Source organism: Sebastes fasciatus, chromosome 13 (assembly GCF_043250625.1).
Source record: "Sebastes fasciatus isolate fSebFas1 chromosome 13, fSebFas1.pri, whole genome shotgun sequence".
NCBI lineage: Eukaryota > Metazoa > Chordata > Actinopteri > Perciformes > Sebastidae > Sebastes > Sebastes fasciatus.
Genome location: NC_133807.1, coordinates 1,588,955 through 1,608,863, shown reverse-complemented (window position 1 = coordinate 1,608,863; position 19,909 = coordinate 1,588,955). Strand labels below are relative to the sequence as shown.

At 42.8% G+C, this 19,909-nt stretch overlaps 3 protein-coding genes and 1 long non-coding RNA gene across 5 annotated transcripts; all 4 read left to right on the top strand.

The window, feature by feature from the left end:
• Nucleotides 1-1,525: 1,525 nt before the first annotated feature.
• Nucleotides 1,526-4,283, top strand: LOC141781430 (uncharacterized). The gene is made up of 2 exons (XM_074657200.1): nt 1,526-2,278; nt 2,325-4,283. Exons 1-2 carry the CDS (start codon nt 1,526-1,528, stop codon nt 4,176-4,178), a joined length of 2,607 nt encoding a protein of 868 aa, XP_074513301.1. The 3' UTR covers nt 4,179-4,283.
• A 1,116-nt stretch (nt 4,284-5,399) lies between these two features.
• Nucleotides 5,400-9,193, top strand: LOC141779956 (protein NLRC3-like). Of its 2 annotated transcripts, XR_012596489.1 has the most exons (3): nt 5,400-5,584; nt 6,861-8,609; nt 8,738-9,193. XR_012596489.1 is itself a non-coding variant. In XM_074655003.1 (2 exons), exon 2 carries the CDS (start codon nt 7,074-7,076, stop codon nt 8,019-8,021), a length of 948 nt encoding a protein of 315 aa, XP_074511104.1. In that variant the 5' UTR covers nt 5,400-5,584; nt 6,861-7,073; the 3' UTR covers nt 8,022-9,193. The 2 variants fall into 2 exon arrangements, 1 of the variants encoding a protein (XP_074511104.1); XM_074655003.1 differs by having other exon boundaries at nt 6,861-9,193.
• Nucleotides 9,194-14,380: 5,187 nt separating this feature from the next.
• Nucleotides 14,381-19,820, top strand: clpp (caseinolytic mitochondrial matrix peptidase proteolytic subunit). The gene is made up of 7 exons (XM_074655007.1): nt 14,381-14,533; nt 15,396-15,497; nt 16,382-16,453; nt 16,564-16,660; nt 17,066-17,253; nt 17,378-17,483; nt 19,061-19,820. The coding sequence occupies exons 1-7, from the start codon at nt 14,522-14,524 to the stop codon at nt 19,285-19,287; spliced, it is 804 nt and encodes a 267-aa protein (XP_074511108.1). The 5' UTR covers nt 14,381-14,521; the 3' UTR covers nt 19,288-19,820.
• On the top strand, nt 17,490-18,697 carry LOC141779969 (uncharacterized). The gene is made up of 2 exons (XR_012596495.1): nt 17,490-17,753; nt 17,788-18,697. It is a non-coding gene; the product is annotated as an uncharacterized LOC141779969 (long non-coding RNA).
• Nucleotides 19,821-19,909: the final 89 nt, after the last annotated feature.

Genomic DNA, 19,909 nt, shown 5'->3' with positions numbered 1-19,909 from the left:
GTTTTTCTGGTGCAAATGCTGAGGTCCAAATGTTCTGCATCTCTTCCTTTGATCGGGGTCCGGTTGCCATGGTTAGTGTGTGATATATGAGTGTTTAGTTAGTGTGTGTGTGTGTGTGTGTGTGTGTGTGTGTGTGTGTGTGTGTGCGTGCGTGCGTGCGTGCGTGCGTGTGTGTGTGTGAAAATATATAAATAAATAAATAATTAAATAAATAAATATATAAAATAAATAGTTTTTAAATGGGGCTAATATGCCAGAGTGCAGTGTTGTGGAGAAGGACTAGGAAACAGCATTAAAGCAGTTGGCAAGGGTGCAATACTGGACTGAATAAATGAAATAAAACAAGAGGATAAGACTAACAAGCAGTAGTGGCAATTAAAAATAAATACATACAAAAATAAAAATAAAAAAATAAATAAAAAAAGGACCTGTAAGGGGGAAATAAGATACTGGCTCCTGATGTAAAACAAGTGATTGTTGGGTTGGGATTTTGCTTGGTGCACTGAGTGGTGGTGTCGAGTGAGGGGGGAACGTGATGCGGAAGTGAGAATCCGTGCCTGGAGAATTGGTGATTTAGTGATGTGTAAAAACAGGTAAGTGTATAATGTGCTTAGTGCTGCTGAATGAGGTGAGTGAATGTGACTTAGTGCAGTGATTTAATTTCGTTAAAAGACCGTGCCCAAGTTGGCTTAAAATAAGTAAATAAACAGATAAAAGATCAAGAAAAAAACACTTATCCTCTCCGTGATGGTGGCGTTGGGCTCCTGCTGCATTCCGTTCTCCTGCTCAGCTCAATTTTCAATTTGAGTTTTACAGGAACTACATATATATATATATATATATAAGTATAACAGTAAACACACACACACACACACACACACACACACAGATAAACTCACATGACGTCCTGTAAATGGAGAGGGGAGGAGCAACACTTAGCAGGTGATCCAGGTACATGAACAGGCAGGACGAGAACCCTGACTCTTAAAGTGTTCAATGACTCCATTTAGAGTGAACAGAGCAGAAGGATGAACACTGAAGGCTGAAGCAGGGTGAGTGTTAACCCAACATTTTATTGCTTCACTGTCAAAGTCTCTGAGTCAGTTTTCTCCCTGTGGATGTTAGAATGAACTCAACAGTTTGATTCAAACCTGGACCCTCAGAGTCAAAGTAAGAGACTGTTTTTACTGTAAGCTGACCTGGTGGACAATGATGCATTGAGGACGAAGACAAAACATTCTGCTAAAGATTTATATTCCTCAACATGCAGCTTCATGTTGTACTAATTGAGCAAGAAGAAGTGTCATCTCTGGCTACCATCTGTTTGAATTATGAAAAAAAGAGTTGCAACTCAGGAAAATGGCTTAAAATATTTTTTATGATGCAACAGACAATAGTTTTTTCTTTCAGATGTTGAAAAGAATCTTAGTCATATAAGTCTGAGACTTGGCAAAATCAGCAGGATTTCATGGCACTTAATCAAGCCACTCCCCCTGGATATGTCTACATACAAAAGCCTCGCTCCATGGGTCGTGGCGGCGGGCTGGCTGTTATACATCGAGCTGACATCCTGGTCAAAGACCTCCCAGTACCCAATGTCACCTCGTTTGAGTGTGTCATTTTCTCCCTGGTTGGGTCTACACAGCTCCAGGTTGTCCTCATCTACCGCCCCCCTAAAGCCTCCACCACCTTCATGTCTGAGCTGTCTGAGCTTCTCACCTCTGTCTGCTCCATGTCTCCATCTACACTCCTGCTCGGTGACTTTAATATTCATGTGGACTCCACCAGCTGCTCGTTTGCCACTGAATTCCTGTCACTGTTGGACTGTTTCAACTTCACACAGCACGTTAAAAGTCCCACCCACACTAAAGGCCACACGCTGGATCTGGTGTGCTCCACTGGCACAACTCCCTCCCATCTGCAGTGCCTGGACCTCGCGGTTTCAGACCATCTCGCTGTTCTCTGCACTGTTCCTGTCACCCTGCCCAGGCAGCGCACAAAACGTACCATCCAATATAGGAACATCAAGACAGTGAGTACACCAGCTCTGAACGACCTGATAGCGACCCATCTGGCCTCAGATCCACACGACAGCTCTGCTGATGGGCTGGTTGCCCACTACAACGCCACTTTATCCGGCAGCCTTGACTCCCTTGCCCCCCTCAAAACCCGGACTGTCTCCTATACCCGTCCCGCCCCCTGGTTCACCACTGAACTCCGCACCCAGAAGTCCACCGGCCGTCAACTGGAGAGGCGCTACAAAAGATCTGGCCTCACTGTCCACCTTGAGGCTTATAAAGAGCATGTGAGGGCCTACAAAGTAGCTCTCTCCCAGGCCAAAACACAGTACTACTCCACCCTCATTACCAACCAACAAAACCACCCCAGACTGCTGTTCTCCACCATCAACCGGCTCCTTCGCCCCCTCGACCTCCCCCCTCCCCTCAGGTGCCCCCGACCTCTGCACTAAGTTCCTGGACTTTTTCCAGGACAAAGTCGAGTCCATCCATCAGCAGCTCCTGGTGCCTGCCCACCTCCCTCCACACACACCTCAGCCACTGGGCGTGGCTCCCTTGGATGTTCGCCTGCCTCAGTGCTCCCTCTCCTTCTTCTTCCCTGTATGTGCTCCTCAGGTCGCAAAGTTGGTCACTAAGGCCAAAGCCTCCACCTGTTCTCTGGACCCCATGCCCACAGCCTTGGTCATGGCGTGCCTACCTGCCCTGTGCCCCATTATGGTGAACATCATCAACTCCTCCTTGGCATCTGGTCTTGTACCCGACAGCCTCAAGATGGCATCAGTCACTCCCATCCTCAAAAAGCCAGGTCTGGACCGGGATGACAGCAACAACTACCGACCGATCTCCAACCTTCCTTTCCTGAGTAAAATTCTGGAAAGAGCAGTGGCCGCCCAACTCCATCAACATATGGCCAACCATGAGCTCTACGAAACGTTTCAATCTGGCTTCAGACCACACCACAGCACAGAGACCACCCTCATCAAAATCACAAATGACCTCCTCATCGCTGCAGATTCTGGTCACATCAGCATCCTCATCCTCCTGGACCTCTCAGCTGCCTTCGACACAGTCTCCCACACCATCCTCCTCACCCGCCTATCTGACTACCTTGGCCTCACCGGTTCAGCTCTCTCCTGGTTTCAGTCCTACCTCACAAACAGAAAACAGTTTGTCACCATCAGAGACTCCAGTTCCACCCCGGCCCCAGTCAACCATGGCGTACCTCAAGGCTCTGTGCTGGGACCCCTCCTCTTCACCATCTACATGCTCCCCCTTGGTCAGATCATCCGCCACCACGGTCTCAGCTTTCATTCATATGCTGACGACACACAACTATATCTCAGCACCAAACCATCCACCCAGCTACCCCCACAGTCACTTGTAAACTGCCTACATGCAATAAAAATCTGGATGTCATCTAACTTCCTAAAACTCAACAGCAACAAAACCGAGCTCATGGTTGTGGCTCCCAAGGCCCTGCTCCGGAAGGTTGGAGATCTCCACCTGGACGTTGACGGCTGTTCCTTCTCCCCATCCTCGGAAGTCCGCAACCTGGGTGTCATCCTGGACCCAACACTATCATTCCAGTCTCATATCAGGTTCATCACCAAATCCGCCTTCTTCCACCTCAAAAACATCTCACGTCTCCGGCAATCACTCTCTGACTCTGTGGCAGAAACCCTCATCCACGCTTTCGTCACCTCCCGTTTGGACTACTGCAATGGAGTTCTGTCCGGTGTTCCCAGCAAAGCCCTGGACAGGCTCCAGTATGTGCAAAACTCGGCTGCCAGGGTTCTCACCCGCACCAAGCCCTGGCAGCACATCACCCCCACCCTCATCCACCTCCACTGGCTCCCGGTCAAGTCCCGCATCACCTACAAAATCCTCCTCCTCACCTACAAATCCCTCAATGCCCTGGCTCCTCAGTATTTATCTAACCTCCTCCACCCTTACACACAGCCCCGGAACCTTAGATCCTCAGGCACGGGTCAGCTCTCCATCCCTCACACAAGAATGCGAACTTTTGGGGACAGAGCCTTCAGTGTGACAGCCCCCACACTTTGGAACTCTCTCCCCATAGAGCTCCGCAACGCACCATCTCTGGACACCTTCAAAAGACTCCTCAAAACCCACCTCTTCACCAAGGCCTATGGCCCCTAGCTTCTGTTACATTTGTTGTGTTTATTTATGTCTTTGTTAAGCGTCCTTGGGTTTCATGAAAGGCGCTATATAAATCCAAGCTATTATTATTATTATTATTATTATTATAAGTCTGAAAAAATAAACAAACAGAAATATTACAGGAAAAGAACATTAGTTTTTAACCAAAATGATTTAAACATAAAAATGAGATAACATTTGACCAAAACTCATTTTAATTCAACCTGTTCAAGCCAAAAGAGATTCTCATAAACACACCGTGTTAAAAAGCTGATCTGTGTGAGTAACACACACACACTGTCATAGATAAACTCTGAGATCAAAGGTTTCCTGTAAATGGAGAGGGGAGGAGTCACACTGACCAGGTGATCCAGGTACATGAGAACAGGGAGGGATCCCTGAAAGTGTTCAGTCAGTCAGCTCAGACTCCATTTTGAGTTGACAGAGGAAAAAGTGAAGCCTGAGGCAGGTTGAGTGGCAATCCAACATTTTATTACTTTACTGCCAAACTCTCTGAGTCAGTTTTCTCCCTGTGGACTGTAGAGGAGAGAAATGCGCCGCTGCCACCTTGTGGTTTCCCGGCGTGCCCTCGCAATATGCGTGTCAATGAGCAAGTTGCATTTTTTTTTTCCATCAAGTTATATAGCCTCCAGAATAATATCAATGTTTTAAAAGTGGCCAAAGAGAGCTGATTATGTCCTTTACTGATTCACAATCACTTTGGGCACTTAAGTTTGAGTTAGTTAGGTTTGAACTGAGGTTACAAGTGGTCTAAATATCTAAGGGCGTTTTCACATTAGGTACGATTGCCCCCCTCTCTTCTTAGCTTTCACATTAGTAAAGTTGTTCCGTGCCCGACTACTCCTACGTCATCATCCATGTGCATATGTGTTTATGTTGAGATCAGCTGTTCTAGTGGCGGAGCATCGTAAAACACTTCATTCAAACTGGACAGTCACAAAATAAAACTCACTAATACTGTCGTCGTTAGTCTGTCCAACAATCACTAAATCTGGTTTGGTCGAAAGAAACTCTTATTTCACCGAGTTTGATGTGAAAATAGGCCAACTCTCGACAAACCGTGCCCGAGTACGGTACGGAGCGTTCACACTAATCAATCAAACTGGACTCAATCAAAACGTCCGTTGTCTAGCTTCTAGACATTATCGGCCAAGTCTTGATATTTTTCACCAACAATCAACAAATGATTTTAGTAATAAAGTAATGTCTCCACAGAGAGAAGAAAAGGAGTCATGCTTCTGTGGAGGAGCTGATGTCCAGATCCAGAACAAGACCTGGACCTCAGACAGCCAGTCAGACCAGAACAAGACCTGGACCTCAGACAGCCAGTCAGACCAGAACAAAACTTGGACTGCAGACAGTCAGTCAGACCAGCACTGTACAAAGTAAGACTGTAGATCTGTCTGCTGATGTCTTCATGTCTGGAAACAGGACTTGTTTTTTTAATACACTGACTATTGTTGTGACAACTGTTTAAGATCTTCTCCACCATACATATCTGCTCTGGATCACTTGTACTTTGTTCTCCTTTGAGAGAAAATCTGAACCCAAAAGAAATACATTTATATTTTTATGTTTTGTTTTTATGATAGCACTCTACAATTAAACTCTGTAAAGCAACAACATCACTGTTCTATCACAGACAGACAGTCACACTGACTAACAGCCAGACAGCAGCCTGAGACACAACAAGAGACACAGACTTTGAACAACAGGCCACATTAGCTTTCCTGCTAAAGTCTCCTTCTCTAACTTACAAACACACATCTGGTCCTGCAGAGCGACATGTTGAACAAGAGACCAAACAAACACCCACTGAGGAAAGCTGCACTGCTAACATCAGTTTTCAGGCTACAGTAGAGTGCTAATTAGCTAGTCAGTTGCAGCACATTGAACATCTTAAAAAGTGTTATGACATAATATCTAATATCAACATTGGTTAGTTTAGATGTTTAACAGGGTCCTGTCACTTCAGTTCCTCTGCTAACAAAACACTGTCTGCTTGTAGGTTTCAGATTTCAGCACATTTGTTTACTTTGTCTTTTCCTGTTTTCTGTGCTGCGTTGTGCCAAATCATGAAAACATGCACTTCTACTGCAGGACAAACTGAGCTGAGCTGTAGTCACATCAGAGGTTTATTTATTTACTGCTGAAAACTCAACATTTCCTTCTACCTCACATAATAGTCCTCCACCAGCGGGGGGCTTTTATTTTGAAGCAGCTATAGGAAACGCAGTGTATTGGTCAGCGAGATTCACGGTTCTTTGTTAGAGGTGCTATTCAGTAAATACAGGTCTACACAACAAGACATGAACATATTTTGCATTATTTGATGAGTTTGAAATATTACAGGGAGGTAGGAACAGCCACAGTGAGCTGTTTAGATGAAGAGCTGCTGGCGAGCAGCTGAGGCTCTGCCTCCTCTGCTGTCAATCAAACATGTACAACAACACAAAAAGGAGCATTTCTGATGCTAATCTTTAAAAAGAAAATCTATTAACAATGAATATAAAATCACCTTGACATTAGTTTTGACTTCAAGAGGAGATGATGACTTTATAACCTTTACTTCTTTATAGGTTGTTGTATTGATTATTTTCATGTTAGAATTAGAAATGATAAGTTTCTGTGTTTTGTCTCAAACTTGTCTCTCTCTTTCAGCAGATAGAGGTCTGCTGGAGGTTGTAGATGAACATATGATCAGTCTGAGGAGGAGATGTGAACGTGTGACTGAAGGAACTGATGCAACAGGAAGTGGAACCCTCCTCAAAAGGATCTACACTGAGCTCTACATCACAGAAGGACAGAGTGAAGAGGTTAATACCCAACATGAGGTGAGGCAGCTTGAGACAGCTTCCAAGAAGAAGACCCTCCATGACCCTCCAATCAAGTGCCAGAACATCTTTAAAGCCTTACCTGACCAACAGGAACACATCAGTCGTTCTGACGAACGGCGTCGCTGGCGTTGGAAAAACCTTCTCAGTGCAGAAGTTCACTCTGGACTGGGCAGAGGGCTTGGAAAACCAAGATGTCAGTCTGGTGATTCCGCTTTCGTTCAGGGAGCTGAACTTGATCAGAGATGAGCAGTACAGTCTTCTCATGCTGCTCCATGTTTCCCATCCAACATTACAGAAGGTCACAGCAGAGAAGCTCGCTGTCTGTAAAGTTCTGTTCATCTTTGACGGCCTGGATGAAAGCAGACTTTCACTGGATTTCCACAACAACGAGGTTGTGTCTGATGTCACCCAGAAGTCATCAGTCAACGTGCTGTTGACAAACCTCATCCAGGGGAATCTGCTTCCCTCAGCTGTCGTCTGGATAACTTCCCGACCTGCAGCAGCCAATCAGATCCCTCCTGCATGTGTTGACAAGGTAACAGAAGTACGAGGCTTCACTGACGCCCAGAAGGAGAAGTACTTCAGGAGGAGAGTCAGTGATGAAGAGCTGTCCAGCAGAATCATCTCACACATCAAGACATCCAGGAGCCTCCACATCATGTGTCTAATCCCAGTCTTCTGCTGGATCACTGCTACAGTTCTGGACCACATGTTGACTACAGACCAGAGAGGAGAGCTGCCCAAGACCCTGACTGACATGTACTCACACTTCCTGGTGGTTCAGACAAAGAGGAAGAAGCAGAAGTATGGTGAGGGACATGAGACGAGTCAACAGAAGCTGACGAAGGCTGACGGGGAAGTTCTTCTGAAGCTGGGGAGGCTGGCGTTTGAACATCTGGAGAAAGGAGAACTCATGTTCTACCAAGAAGACCCGGAGCGGTGTGGTCTTGATGTCACAGAGGCCATACAAGATATTAGATCATAGAACATAAATACGATAAGGGCATTAACACATTAGACAAAATTAAAACATCACAATATATACAATATATACAACAATAGAAATATATATATGTGGTGTGTTCCAGAAAGGCAAATTCAGAAGGAGGTGCAGTGATCAGAAACTATCTCTTGTAATGAGTTCTTAAAGGACGGTAACGGGATGAGGGTGTGGAGGTTTAGTGTCTTTATTAACTCGTTCCAGTCACTAGGAGCAGCACACTGGAATGAGTGAGGACCAGAGGAGGTGCAGACGTTTAGGAACAACCACACTGATGAATTTGCTAGAAGATATATTGCGGTTACTGTTGGAGATATTGAGTAGTGAGCGGAGATATGGAGATTAGTTCTACCAATGATAGTTTTATAAATGAACTGTGTGCTGCATCAGTGACTGACAGCTGATGAAGGGAGTCTCTGTAAACACTGATTCATGACTTCTGTTCTCTTCTTCTCTCATCAGATTGAAGTGATCTCTGTCAGAGTGAGTGATCAGAAAAGTGGATGTGTTGAGAGGATCAGCCGTGTCCTGATGATCCACAGAGGTTCACCACCTGGACCTGAATCTTATTTTGTCATTTTTCTTTTATTCATTCATATATTCTGAACCCAAAATGCCTCTGCAGAATAGTTCAGTTTATGACGACATAACTGTAGATTAACATATTTAAATAGATCTTTCTGCTTTGCTTTGTGTTGCAGCTCCACCCTGTGGAACGATGGAGTTTTGCTGTTTATTTCCACACATTTCTATATAACAGTGGATGTTAATAAGGTTAACCTATTAAAACCAAGCCCTCAGGAAGAGCGCCGAGCTTTGATGCCCATTTTCGTAGTGGCCAAACGGCGGTACTACAACTTCTGTGTCCGTCACGTGATGCCGTCGGGCCCAAAAAGACATTTTCCCATAGCCTCCGACGCTGTATCCAGTTCTTTTTCTACATCCATGATTAAAACCAATACCAGCCATTTCTCATATTATAGAAGATAAATATTTGCTTGTAACAAACAGAAAGAATTAGATAAAATCTGAATTCAGTCGAGGCTTCACTTCAGTTTCTCAACTGACTACAAACACATTATGTCTGGATTTTGGTGTAAAGTCAGCACCTTCATATTTTATATAATGTTTGATGTAAAATAAACAAACAGAACTGATTAACATGCATACTCTAGATTTTATATTCACTGATCATGTACGTACAGGAGAATTCCAGTTTCATGTGTGACTCTGCTGTTCCTGCTGTTCCTGCTGAAGCTGCTTTCTGCCAGGAGATGTCACCGTTCCCTCTGTTTTACCCCAAAGGAGGTTTATCTGAATGGATGCAGTGAACACTGAACTGATGATGTGAATGCTTTCTTTCTGACTGACTTGGTTCTGTAAAGGTAAAGTGTCGTCAGAATGTAGTTAAACTTGATTTAAAATGATGGAAACTGGATCTGAAATTAAACTCAGAACACTAGTTGCACAAACGACCACTTGGACTGATGTATGAACTGATTAGTTTAGTGGTCAAAGGTCAAAGGTCACTGTGACCTCACAAAACACATTTTTGTCCATAACTCAGGAATTCATATGTTAATTATGACGCTTTCACACAGATGTTTATTATGATAGAATGATGAAGTGATGACATTTTGGACAGACGTGGATGTAAACTTCAACTTGACTGGTTGGAGGCAGACAACCGTGAGGTCGTAATTCTTGTTTTTTTCTTTTCTAAGAGAAACAAGTTTATTTATTTCATCAATGTTTAAGTATTTTGAATTAACCCATTTTAAAATAAGTCAGCTAACTTTGCGATATTAACAAAGAAATGTAGCTAACGTTAGTGTTAACGGTCACTTTAATTTTTTGAAACTTCAACATGTTTCTGTGGTTTTCTGTCCACATTTTTTTTTTTTTTTTTTTAAGTTGTTATTTGGGGGCATTTTTCCATTTTTTTTATTGAGGACAGTGGATAGAGTCTTGAAAGGGGGGAGAGAGAGAGAGTGGATGCGGAAAGGGCCACAGGCCGGATTCGAACCCGGGCTGCCGCGGTCAGGACCAAGCCTTGATACATGGACGCCCGCTCTACCAACTGAGCTAACCCAGGCGCACTGTCCACATTTTAAGATGAACTAATATCTGTTACTGCACTTGACAGTGAACTCATCATTGTAGTAAAGATGAGACTGCAGGTATGTTGTGATAAAAGTTTTCAACAACTGTCTTTGACAGAACCTCTTTAACATCTCACACAATAAATCAAAGTTCACATTGTTCCTCAGCAGAGAGGGAAAACTGCATGTTCACATGTTACAATAAGTGCAGGAGCATATTCTAGTATACGTTATAGTCCCAGTAGCTACAGTTTGTGCCTCTCATGTCTGACCTTTAAACTCAAGTCACAGAGCTAAGCAGACTTTTTTCTGACTATCTTTGAAAAATCCATAAAGTCCTTCATCAGCAACACGTAGAGCTGTTTTAAAGACTAGACAAAGTCTCTTCTGAACATCTGTTGCAAAATAAAAACACATTTTAATCAGTTTACCAAGTTGTGATTGTATTTCCAAATCTAGGTTGCTTGAAACGGCACGTCCTTGCTCTTTTTAGTAAAACACAAGCAAAACGTTGACACCTTTTGTATTATATTGGAATTGTATATTGGAAGAAACATCAATATAAACAAATGTAACTCATATGATAATATAATACATTTTAAAATTATGCTTCACATTGTCCTAATTGAGCAATAAGATGTGTCATTTCTGGCTACCATCTGTGTTTGGATTATGAAAAAGAGTTGCACAGTTGCAACTCAGGAAAATGGCTGAAATTATTTTTTATTGTGCAACAGACAGAATAATTTTTCATTCAGATATTCAGAAGAATTTAATTTGTATATGTCTGTAAAAGAAAACGGAACAGAAGTTTAGTAATAAATTTGTACACTTCTCTTGTCATGGCTCATGAGCCGGGTCATGACACTCATAAACACATCAAGTTAAAAAGCACACACACACACATACGTGTTTATAGACAATATTAGGACTTTTGAAAAAAACGTGACAAATGGGGACGTGCCTTTCCCAAGGTCCTAGAGAACTGGGAAGAATTTCCGAGCCATGCCTTAACGAATACATCCATCTGTTGAGATTTTGCCTAAGGCTTTATTTTGATCGGACCTGATTTTAATGCTACAGAGGCTCTAGATATACTGTGGTGAGCTCGGAAAAATGAGGACACCAAAAATGAGCGTCCTGATATTGAAGGTGTGTTATCATAGAATTGTCCTCATTTGTCAGAAAAACAAGTACACGCACACGCACACGCACGCACGCACACACACACACACACACACACACACAGACACACACACTCACCCACCCACACACCCCCCCCCCCCACACACCCTGCTTCACAGTGTTGTTGTTAGTTACTTTAATCAAATTAAATCGTGATAGCCTATTTACTGACAACGGAGCAGGAAATGTTTAAGTGGCAACTGCAATATGAGTAAAAGTATGCTATGAATCTAAAATGTCTATTAAAACCAACACTAGCTAGCTAGCTAACTTAGCTATGTTCCACATCACTAACACTAGCTAGCTAGCTAACTTAGCTATGGTTCACGTCACCAAGAGTGTCTTCCAATCCACGTACTTCCAGAAGTACACTTCAATGTAGTGCATTTTGTGCACTCTGTACTCACTTGAGTAGTGCGTAAATTTCAACGGGGTAGGGTCGTCTCAAATCGAATACTCTGCGGCGCACTGATCGGAAATGACGATCGCAACATTTCACCGCAACTCACTACCCACCAAAATATCTTATGAAAAAAAATTAAAGCAGAGTGGAAAATTAAAGCAGAGTGGAAATTACGTTTCCTACGTCTACGATGTGTCCTCCTGTGGGCTGAAAATGCAGCGGTATGTTTACGTATTGTATTGTTTTATTCTGTTATCTACGTATGTTTGAATAGTGGTCGTGGCTCCGCCCCTTCCGCTACGTAGCCAAGATGGCGACAGTTGAGTGTGGAAAGTGTCCAGGGTTTCACACTCAACGATCTGAGCGTTTTGAGTACAACATCCGGGTACTTTGAGTGCACTGCATTTTGCCGTACTTCCCAGTGTGAATGCACTTATGCACTCAAAGTAGTAAGTGTAAGTACAGAAGTACACGGCTTGGAACACACTCCAACACTGGCTAGCTAGCTAACTTAGCTATGTTCTACATCATCAACACTAGCTAGCTAGCTAACTTAGCTATGTTCCACGTCACCAACACTAGCTATCTAGCTAACTTAGCAATGGTTCACGTCATCAACACTAGCTAGCTAGCTAACTTAGCTATGTTCCTATGTGAGCTGATGTGTTTTATCAGTGACTCCGGGTCTTTTTTTCAGTCAGGAAGAGAAAGAAGTATCAGACATGTTGCTAGTGTGAGCTCATCCCAGTAGGAAACACTCAGACATGGTAGCTTCAGAGAGAGAGACGTCACTATCACACTTTAAGCTGTGTCATCGGTCTAATGACGTATTTTCACAGTCTGATACTTCAACAGTTTTGCGACAAACTGAGACTTTCTGGACTTGATAAACATCATCTTTGTGATTCATGGAGCAATTCAAACGGGATCAAAACAATATTTATTTCTCTCCGTTGACTACCGTTCATATTTTTCCAAAATAAGGTCCCATGGCGGTCCACTGGAAGGGGCGGGGCTTCACCTCTCTATTAGCAGAAATGACGTTAGCTTAAAATGAGTCCTTCATATCTCCGTAGGGAGCAGGTCCTCTTCGCGGAGTCCTCCATGTTTCTACAGTAGCCCAGAATGGACAAACCAACCTCTGGCTCTAGAGAGAGACTTTAACGTTTTTACGTTACCTGAAGGCCACCGTAGTTCTCCGACACGCTTGTGAAAGAGAGTGTTAAACCGTGGTACCGCCAGCCGCCGTCTGGCTTGCGTTGCTCCTAAAGTAGTGTTATTATGGTATAAATGTCCTCTGAGAGAGGCCAACGGCGTTACCACGGTTGAACACTCGACGATTCATGTTACCACAGTCTTAGAAAGGGATGAGAGGAGGGGTATTCAGTTGGTTGCAATCTGCAACCACACCACAAGATGTCGCCAAATCCTGCACACTGCACCTTTAGAGTAGGCTACTCATTTAAAACACTCCTACTCATAATACAGAAAATAAGACATAATGTAGATCAGATATTAGTCCTATATTATTAGATTACAATTAGTGATGCATTAGTGATGTGTAAGTTGCCTAGGGTTTTACTGTTGTAGTTGGACAAGGTGGGGCTAGTTTGAATGATTTCATATTGTGTTGGGTAGCCTAGTTAAATATATAACTGTGCATTATATTTTATAAACTCATTGTATGTTTTCTATGTAAAATCACTAAAAAACTATCATAGTAAACCTTCTGTGTCAGTCCTATTTGATCACATGAGAAGTTCAAGAAACATTGCTCAGTTCAAACAAATGAGAATAGATGTCGAGTCTACAGTAGTGCCATGAATGTATATTAGAGGTTAGAAGTCCAAAAATACTATTTCTAAACTAAACTGTTATTCTTTCATATATTAAATCATATCCACTTCCAGGTGTTTAAACTGTTACTGGAAAGCAGCATCAGGGGCTCAGGGGAAAACTTATAATACATTTCTGTCCAATTGACACAAAAAGCTTTATAACTGTGTTTTGTTTTTATTCATATAGGAGTCTGCATTTCTTTATCCTATTCTGCTATTCTTTTAACCATGCCATATATATTTAATAGCGTATGTAAATAGTAAAGCAAGTACAACAGGAGGGGAAAATGAATGCAAAAATAAATCAATTAATTTGAAAAATAAAATTAAAAAATAAATTAAAAAATGAATAAAAATAAATAGATAAATAAATAAAAGGGAAAATTAAACAAAAGAGTAAATAAACAAGGGAATTAATACAAAGATAAAGAAGCTAATTAAAACAGAAATATCAATTTATGTCTTTTTATCAATTATTTAATGGCTACATTTATTTTTAATATTATAAATGCTAAATTAATGTTATTTTTATTTAGCTTATTTATTTAGTCATTTATTTGTTTAATTATTCATTTATTTATTTATTTTGGCAGTGTCCATTATCTGTAGTCATGGAGCCTTGAAAAATAAAATGATAAAATTAACTACAAGGTTATCAAACAAAAACATAACTGAAAACATTGTTAAATAATATTGTTAGTTAAATAATTAGACAGAGAGTAAAAATAAATGCAAATATTATACTTTTACGTTAACGTCCAGGGTAAATGTTATAATATAGTATTCTGTGGGGAAAGTGGAGGGAATACCGGAACCATCAGGTAGAGGGCGCTACTGAACTACATCTCAGACCAAGCGCCTATTAATCCGACGAAGAAGGAGAGAGCGGAAGTTTGAATTGTTTCCGGTTCATGCGGGGGTCACTCAGAGGGGGAGAGAAACCTAAAAGACTTCAAAATGCTGTTACGAGTGAGTACAAGCAGTAGTTTACGGTACCGGTCCGTTAGCGGGGCTCGTACCGAACACCGGTCTAAATCAAACGGCGGTTACTGTCGTTATTCCAGCGTGTCGCGTTGAGCGTGTTAGCTGTTGTAACGTTAGTTAGTAGCTTGTGTAACGTTGCTTCAAGGCATCACCTCTACACCTGTCAGGTTAACGACACAGCGGTGTCCCCTGAACGCAACACACCGAACCAGTCCCAAATAAAGCCGCGTGTCTCCTTCATGACCCGCTGAGACACAAGAACACTCAGGATCAGGATCAGGCTCGTTGTGTGATGCAACGTTACATGGAGACATGGTGGCCACACATTATCACAGAGGACTGTAACTGATTACCATGTAATCAGATACATAACTGGCTGAAATGTACTGTAGTCCCAAAAACTACATATATATTTAGTTTGTTAAAGATAATGTAACATATTATCCTGTATTACAAGTTGTTATACACTATACAACTTCTCATATGGTCTGTCAATAGATAACAGAGGATAGCTATAATGTCATGAAAGCCCAGATGTATCCATATTTACACAATTGTGTAAAGCAGTACTAAAATATTATTCTATTTTATGTGTCCAAATAAAGAAGAAATTTGCTGTATACTTGGTTACGTTTCAAATGAATGAAATCCCTGAAAATAATGAAAAGGAGAATGCACTTTTTATGTTATATTTAAGTTATATGTATTTTTTTATGTGTATATAACTTACATATATTTATACATATTTTTTTTAATATTAGTATTTCTTCCTTTGTCTTACATGGAAATGATGCTGTAATTGTTGAATAGAAGTGTAGAAACTATAATTGTGTGTGTTGTCTTTCAGAGTGTGTTGCACATCGGAGGCTTGACGCTGAGACACAGCCGGTCCGTCCACCACAGTCCCATATGGAGGAGTCCTCTTATACCCATAGTGGTGGAGCAGACGGTGAGCTCATCATGTGTTTAAATGTAGGGGAATGAAAGGAGAGAAGGAAGCCAGTCCAACAGCCCGGACACACCAGGAACGTCAGAGGCGTGGTGGCTGCGTGATTCACGCGTCGGGTGTTCACACCAGCTGCATTTCAGCTGCGTGTCTGCTGCGTTTCTGCTGCTGCAGCTGCTGCTGTCAGATCTTTCTTTCTACATAGAGTTTGCCTTTTAATGGCCATTTAGTTTCATTATAAATATAATTTATATTTATTTTAGACAGAGAAAGGTTCAGAAATGTGTGGTACTTTGTAAATAATTGTAATAATCCACAATTAAAACTCCGTACTATATTCATTCATGGAGCTCTCCAAGTCACTGCATGTTCTAGAACACTGTCCGGCACATATTTCACAATAAAAGCCTCGTGTTAACAAATGAAGGAATTATGTCCACAGAAAAAACGCTTGATGGCTTTTATTTTGAAATGAAAGCAGAAAGTGTTGATTTAAAAATAAGTCTTTACTTTTTTTTCAACTCCGTAACATATTCTACAGATACACATCGATACTGTAGTAATCTTGCTGGTATGATGTGAATATACAGTCAATAGATCACTTTCACTGTCTGTTGTTGCTGTGAGACGCGCTCGGCACGCGTCAATAATAGGCGAGACCTCTATTCTCTAGAAGAGACGCAGCTGAGACGCGCGTCTCACGCAGGCAGTGTGGCTGCTCTAATCTGTTAACATGGACGCCGAAATAAAAAACAACAGGTAACGCAGCCGCCACGCGCTGCTGACGTTCCTGGTGTGTCCCGGGCTGTAACACTTAAAGCAGCTCCAGATAGAATTGTTTTGTTGGCTTCTAAAACTAATTCTGCCTTTTTGTGTTTATTTTCCAGGGTAGAGGAGAGAGAGCGTATGACATCTACTCTCGCCTCCTGAGAGAGAGAATCATCTGTGTGATGGGTCCTGTAAGTGTGAACTTCAAGAGTAAACTTTTTCTTTTAGTTTTCAAACTGATTTATGTTCTTCCTCCCTCTTCCTCCCTCTTCCTCCCTCCTCCTCCCTCCTCCTCACTCAGATCGATGACTCTGTAGCCAGTCTGGTTATCGCCCAGCTGCTCTTCCTTCAGTCAGAGAGCAACAACAAACCCATCCACATGTACATCAACAGTCCCGGTGAGACGTCACAAATCAGAAAATACAAATGAAAATAAAATCAAAGAAATTGATTTTTTTTGAAAATACACTTTTTAACAGAAAAAAAAATCAATTTCTGATTTTAGGTGGAAAAACAAAAAGATAACTTTAAATCTTTATGATCATTCCCCTTTTCAGTTGTCTTATATGTTATTGTTTTCCTTTTCCATTCTACATTTACATTTCAGCTTCTCTATTTTCCATTTTAGTAGTTTAAATTTCATTTCTGAATTGTCGTTTCATAATTCCATAAATTCCTTTTTCTTTTCAGCATTTCATCCCAAATATCTTGAGTAGTACAATATGATAATAGTCTACTTACCAGTTTCCTCTTTAATGTTGATTGTGAGTATGAGTCTTTAAAATGAGTCCATTCTCCTCCAGGCGGTGTGGTGACAGCGGGCCTGGCCATATACGACACCATGCAGTACATCCTCAATCCCATCTCCACCTGGTGTGTTGGCCAGGCAGCCAGCATGGGCAGCTTGCTCCTGGCAGCGGGAACGTCGGGCATGAGGCATTCACTGCCCAACGCCCGCATCATGGTTCACCAGCCCTCAGGAGGCGCCAGGGTAAGCTGGTCCCCCCCCCGGGTCCTTTAATACTGATCTGAAATCAAGCATGGGATGATTACAACGTGTAAAAGGGTGATCATTTGAAACAGGAAAAATACTAATCCCAGTGCTGCGTGTCCAGGGTCAGGCCACAGACATCGCCATCCAGGCTGAAGAGATCATGAAGCTGAAGAGACAGATCAATCACCTCTACGCCAAACACACAGGGCAGCTGCTGGAAACCATAGGTAGGTAGAAGGTCTAAACCGTCGGTAGGTAGAAGATCTAAACCGTCGGTAGGTAGAAGATCTAAACCGTCGGTAGGTAGAAGATCTAAACCGTCGGTAGGTAGAAGATCTAAACCATTGGTAGGTAAAAGATCTAAACTGTCGGTAGGTAGAAGATCTAAACCATCGATAGGTAGAAGATCTAAACCGTTGATAGGTAGAAGATCTAAACTAAACTGTCGGTAGGTAGAAGATCTAAACCATCGATAGGTAGAAGATCTAAACTAAACTGTCGGAGGGTAGAAGATGTAAACTAAACTGTTAGTAGGTAGAAGATCTAAACTAAACTGTCGGTAGGTAGAAGATCTGAACTAAACCAGAAACCACAGACTGTCTCTGGTAGAAACAACAACGTCTCTAGGTGACGTCATGTTGAGTGGTGATGGAGCAGCTGCATAGCCTGGCACTGATCCATCCAGACTCCATTCAGAAAACAAGCATTTTAAAAGTTTTCTGCTTGTCGTCATGGTAACAGACCTGAAAAAGCATGAATTCTGACTTTTTACTAATCGGCATCATTATGTAGTTATTTCAGCATCATTTTGATCTGTTTATTGATATTAAATCACAGCACAATCTGTTTATTTTGGGTTCATACTGCAGTAGAGATGCGTGGCTGATAGATACAGTCAGTGTGATGTCACTGTATGTGAATACAGCTTGCCGCCGGGTGATGTTATGAACCCAGACATGATGGTGTTTGGTTTTCTGACATCTGGGACTTCACCAACATGTACAAAGCAGCAACAGTGGTTATTTCTTCCATGGTTGATGGAGGAAATGTTGTTGGTATCTATGGAGACAAGCTCCTCCTCCTCTCCGGAGCGTCTAGAATGAACTCAAATGATCCCGGCGGTCCAACTTGTGCGAGGTGAAAATTCGCTTCACTCTTGTTGTGAACGCAGCTTTAGAATGAGTCCTTCATATCTCCATAGGGAGCAGGTCCTCTTCACAGAGTCCATGTTTCTACAGGAGCCCAGAATAGACAAACAAACCTCTGGCTCTAGAGACAGACTTTAACGTTTTTACGTTACATGAAGGTCACCGTAGTTCTCCGACACGCTTGTAAAACGGAGAGATAAACCGTGGTGCCGCCGTCTGACTTGCGTTGCTCCTAAAGTAGTGAGAGAGGTGAACGGCGTTACCATGGTTTTGTCCTCGACGGCTGGTGTTACCTCAGTCTTGGAAAGGGAGGAGTGAGCTGAGGGGTACTCGGTTGGTGGCAATCTGCAACCACACCACTAGATGTCACCAAACGCTACACGCTGTCTCTTTAAAAGTTCCAACATACTGTTTAGAGTTGAGTAGCAGTGAGCTGGGAAGACAACATAAGGTTAAAACTATACTATGTACCTAATACAATGGACACCGGGTCTGTATATCACCTGTAAGTGGCTCCAGTAGAGATGTTGACATCAGTAGATATCATGTAGGTGTGATGTAAGAAAATCCTCCAGACAATCACAGCAGCAGCTGTGTCTGAGAGGAGGAACTGGTAAACGGATGCTCATTTCTCTCTTTCCTTTCCCTCCTTTTAGAGGGTGTGATGGAGAGGGATCGCTACATGAGCCCCATGGAGGCGCAGGACTTCGGTATCATCGACCGGGTCCTGGTCCACCCGCCCCAGGCGGGCCAGGACGAGCCCGAGCTGGTGCAGAAAGAGCCAGCGGCGCCGGCCGGTCCAGCTCCACAGCCAGAGTCTGCAGCCCCCGAGCAGGCCCTCCCTGGGACTAACCCCCCCTCCTCATACAAGCCAGAGCCATGAAGCCACCACGGAGCTGTGGTGTTCTGATAGCCGACAGCTTCTGAGGACAAGGCTGCGCCTCCGCGGTGCGTTTCTCCGCTTGTGAGTGGCTCCTCTCCTCTCCTCTCCTCTCCTCTCCTCTCCTCTCCTCTCCTCTCCTCTCCTCTCCTCTCCTCTCCTCTCCTCCCCTCCTCTCCTCCCTCTCCGACACTCTGCAGGCATCACTACAGCGATCAGAAGGCGTCTCATATGAACTCAATCCAATGTGTGCTACATGTTTTTAAATGACTTTTGGTGAGTTGATTCCTGATGAAATAAAAGTCACAGAAGTGATGGCTCCACACACACACACACACACACTGGTCATTACTCCTCTGAAGGAAACTAGTATTTCAGCTGAGTGCTTGATGTAGATGAGGTCATTGAGGGGGAGCATCATGTTCTGTACCTCCGTGCTGCAGACACGTCTACTGCAGAGTGGAGACGACCTGTTGTATGACCTGTATTTCAATACTTATATTTGTAATAAATAAATGTAATAATTTTGACCACAATTTTACAAAACATGGTTCACTTCTTGATCCACAATCGTCTCAGTCATCTTGAGATCATCCCAACCGCAGGAGGTGAACTGCTGCACGAT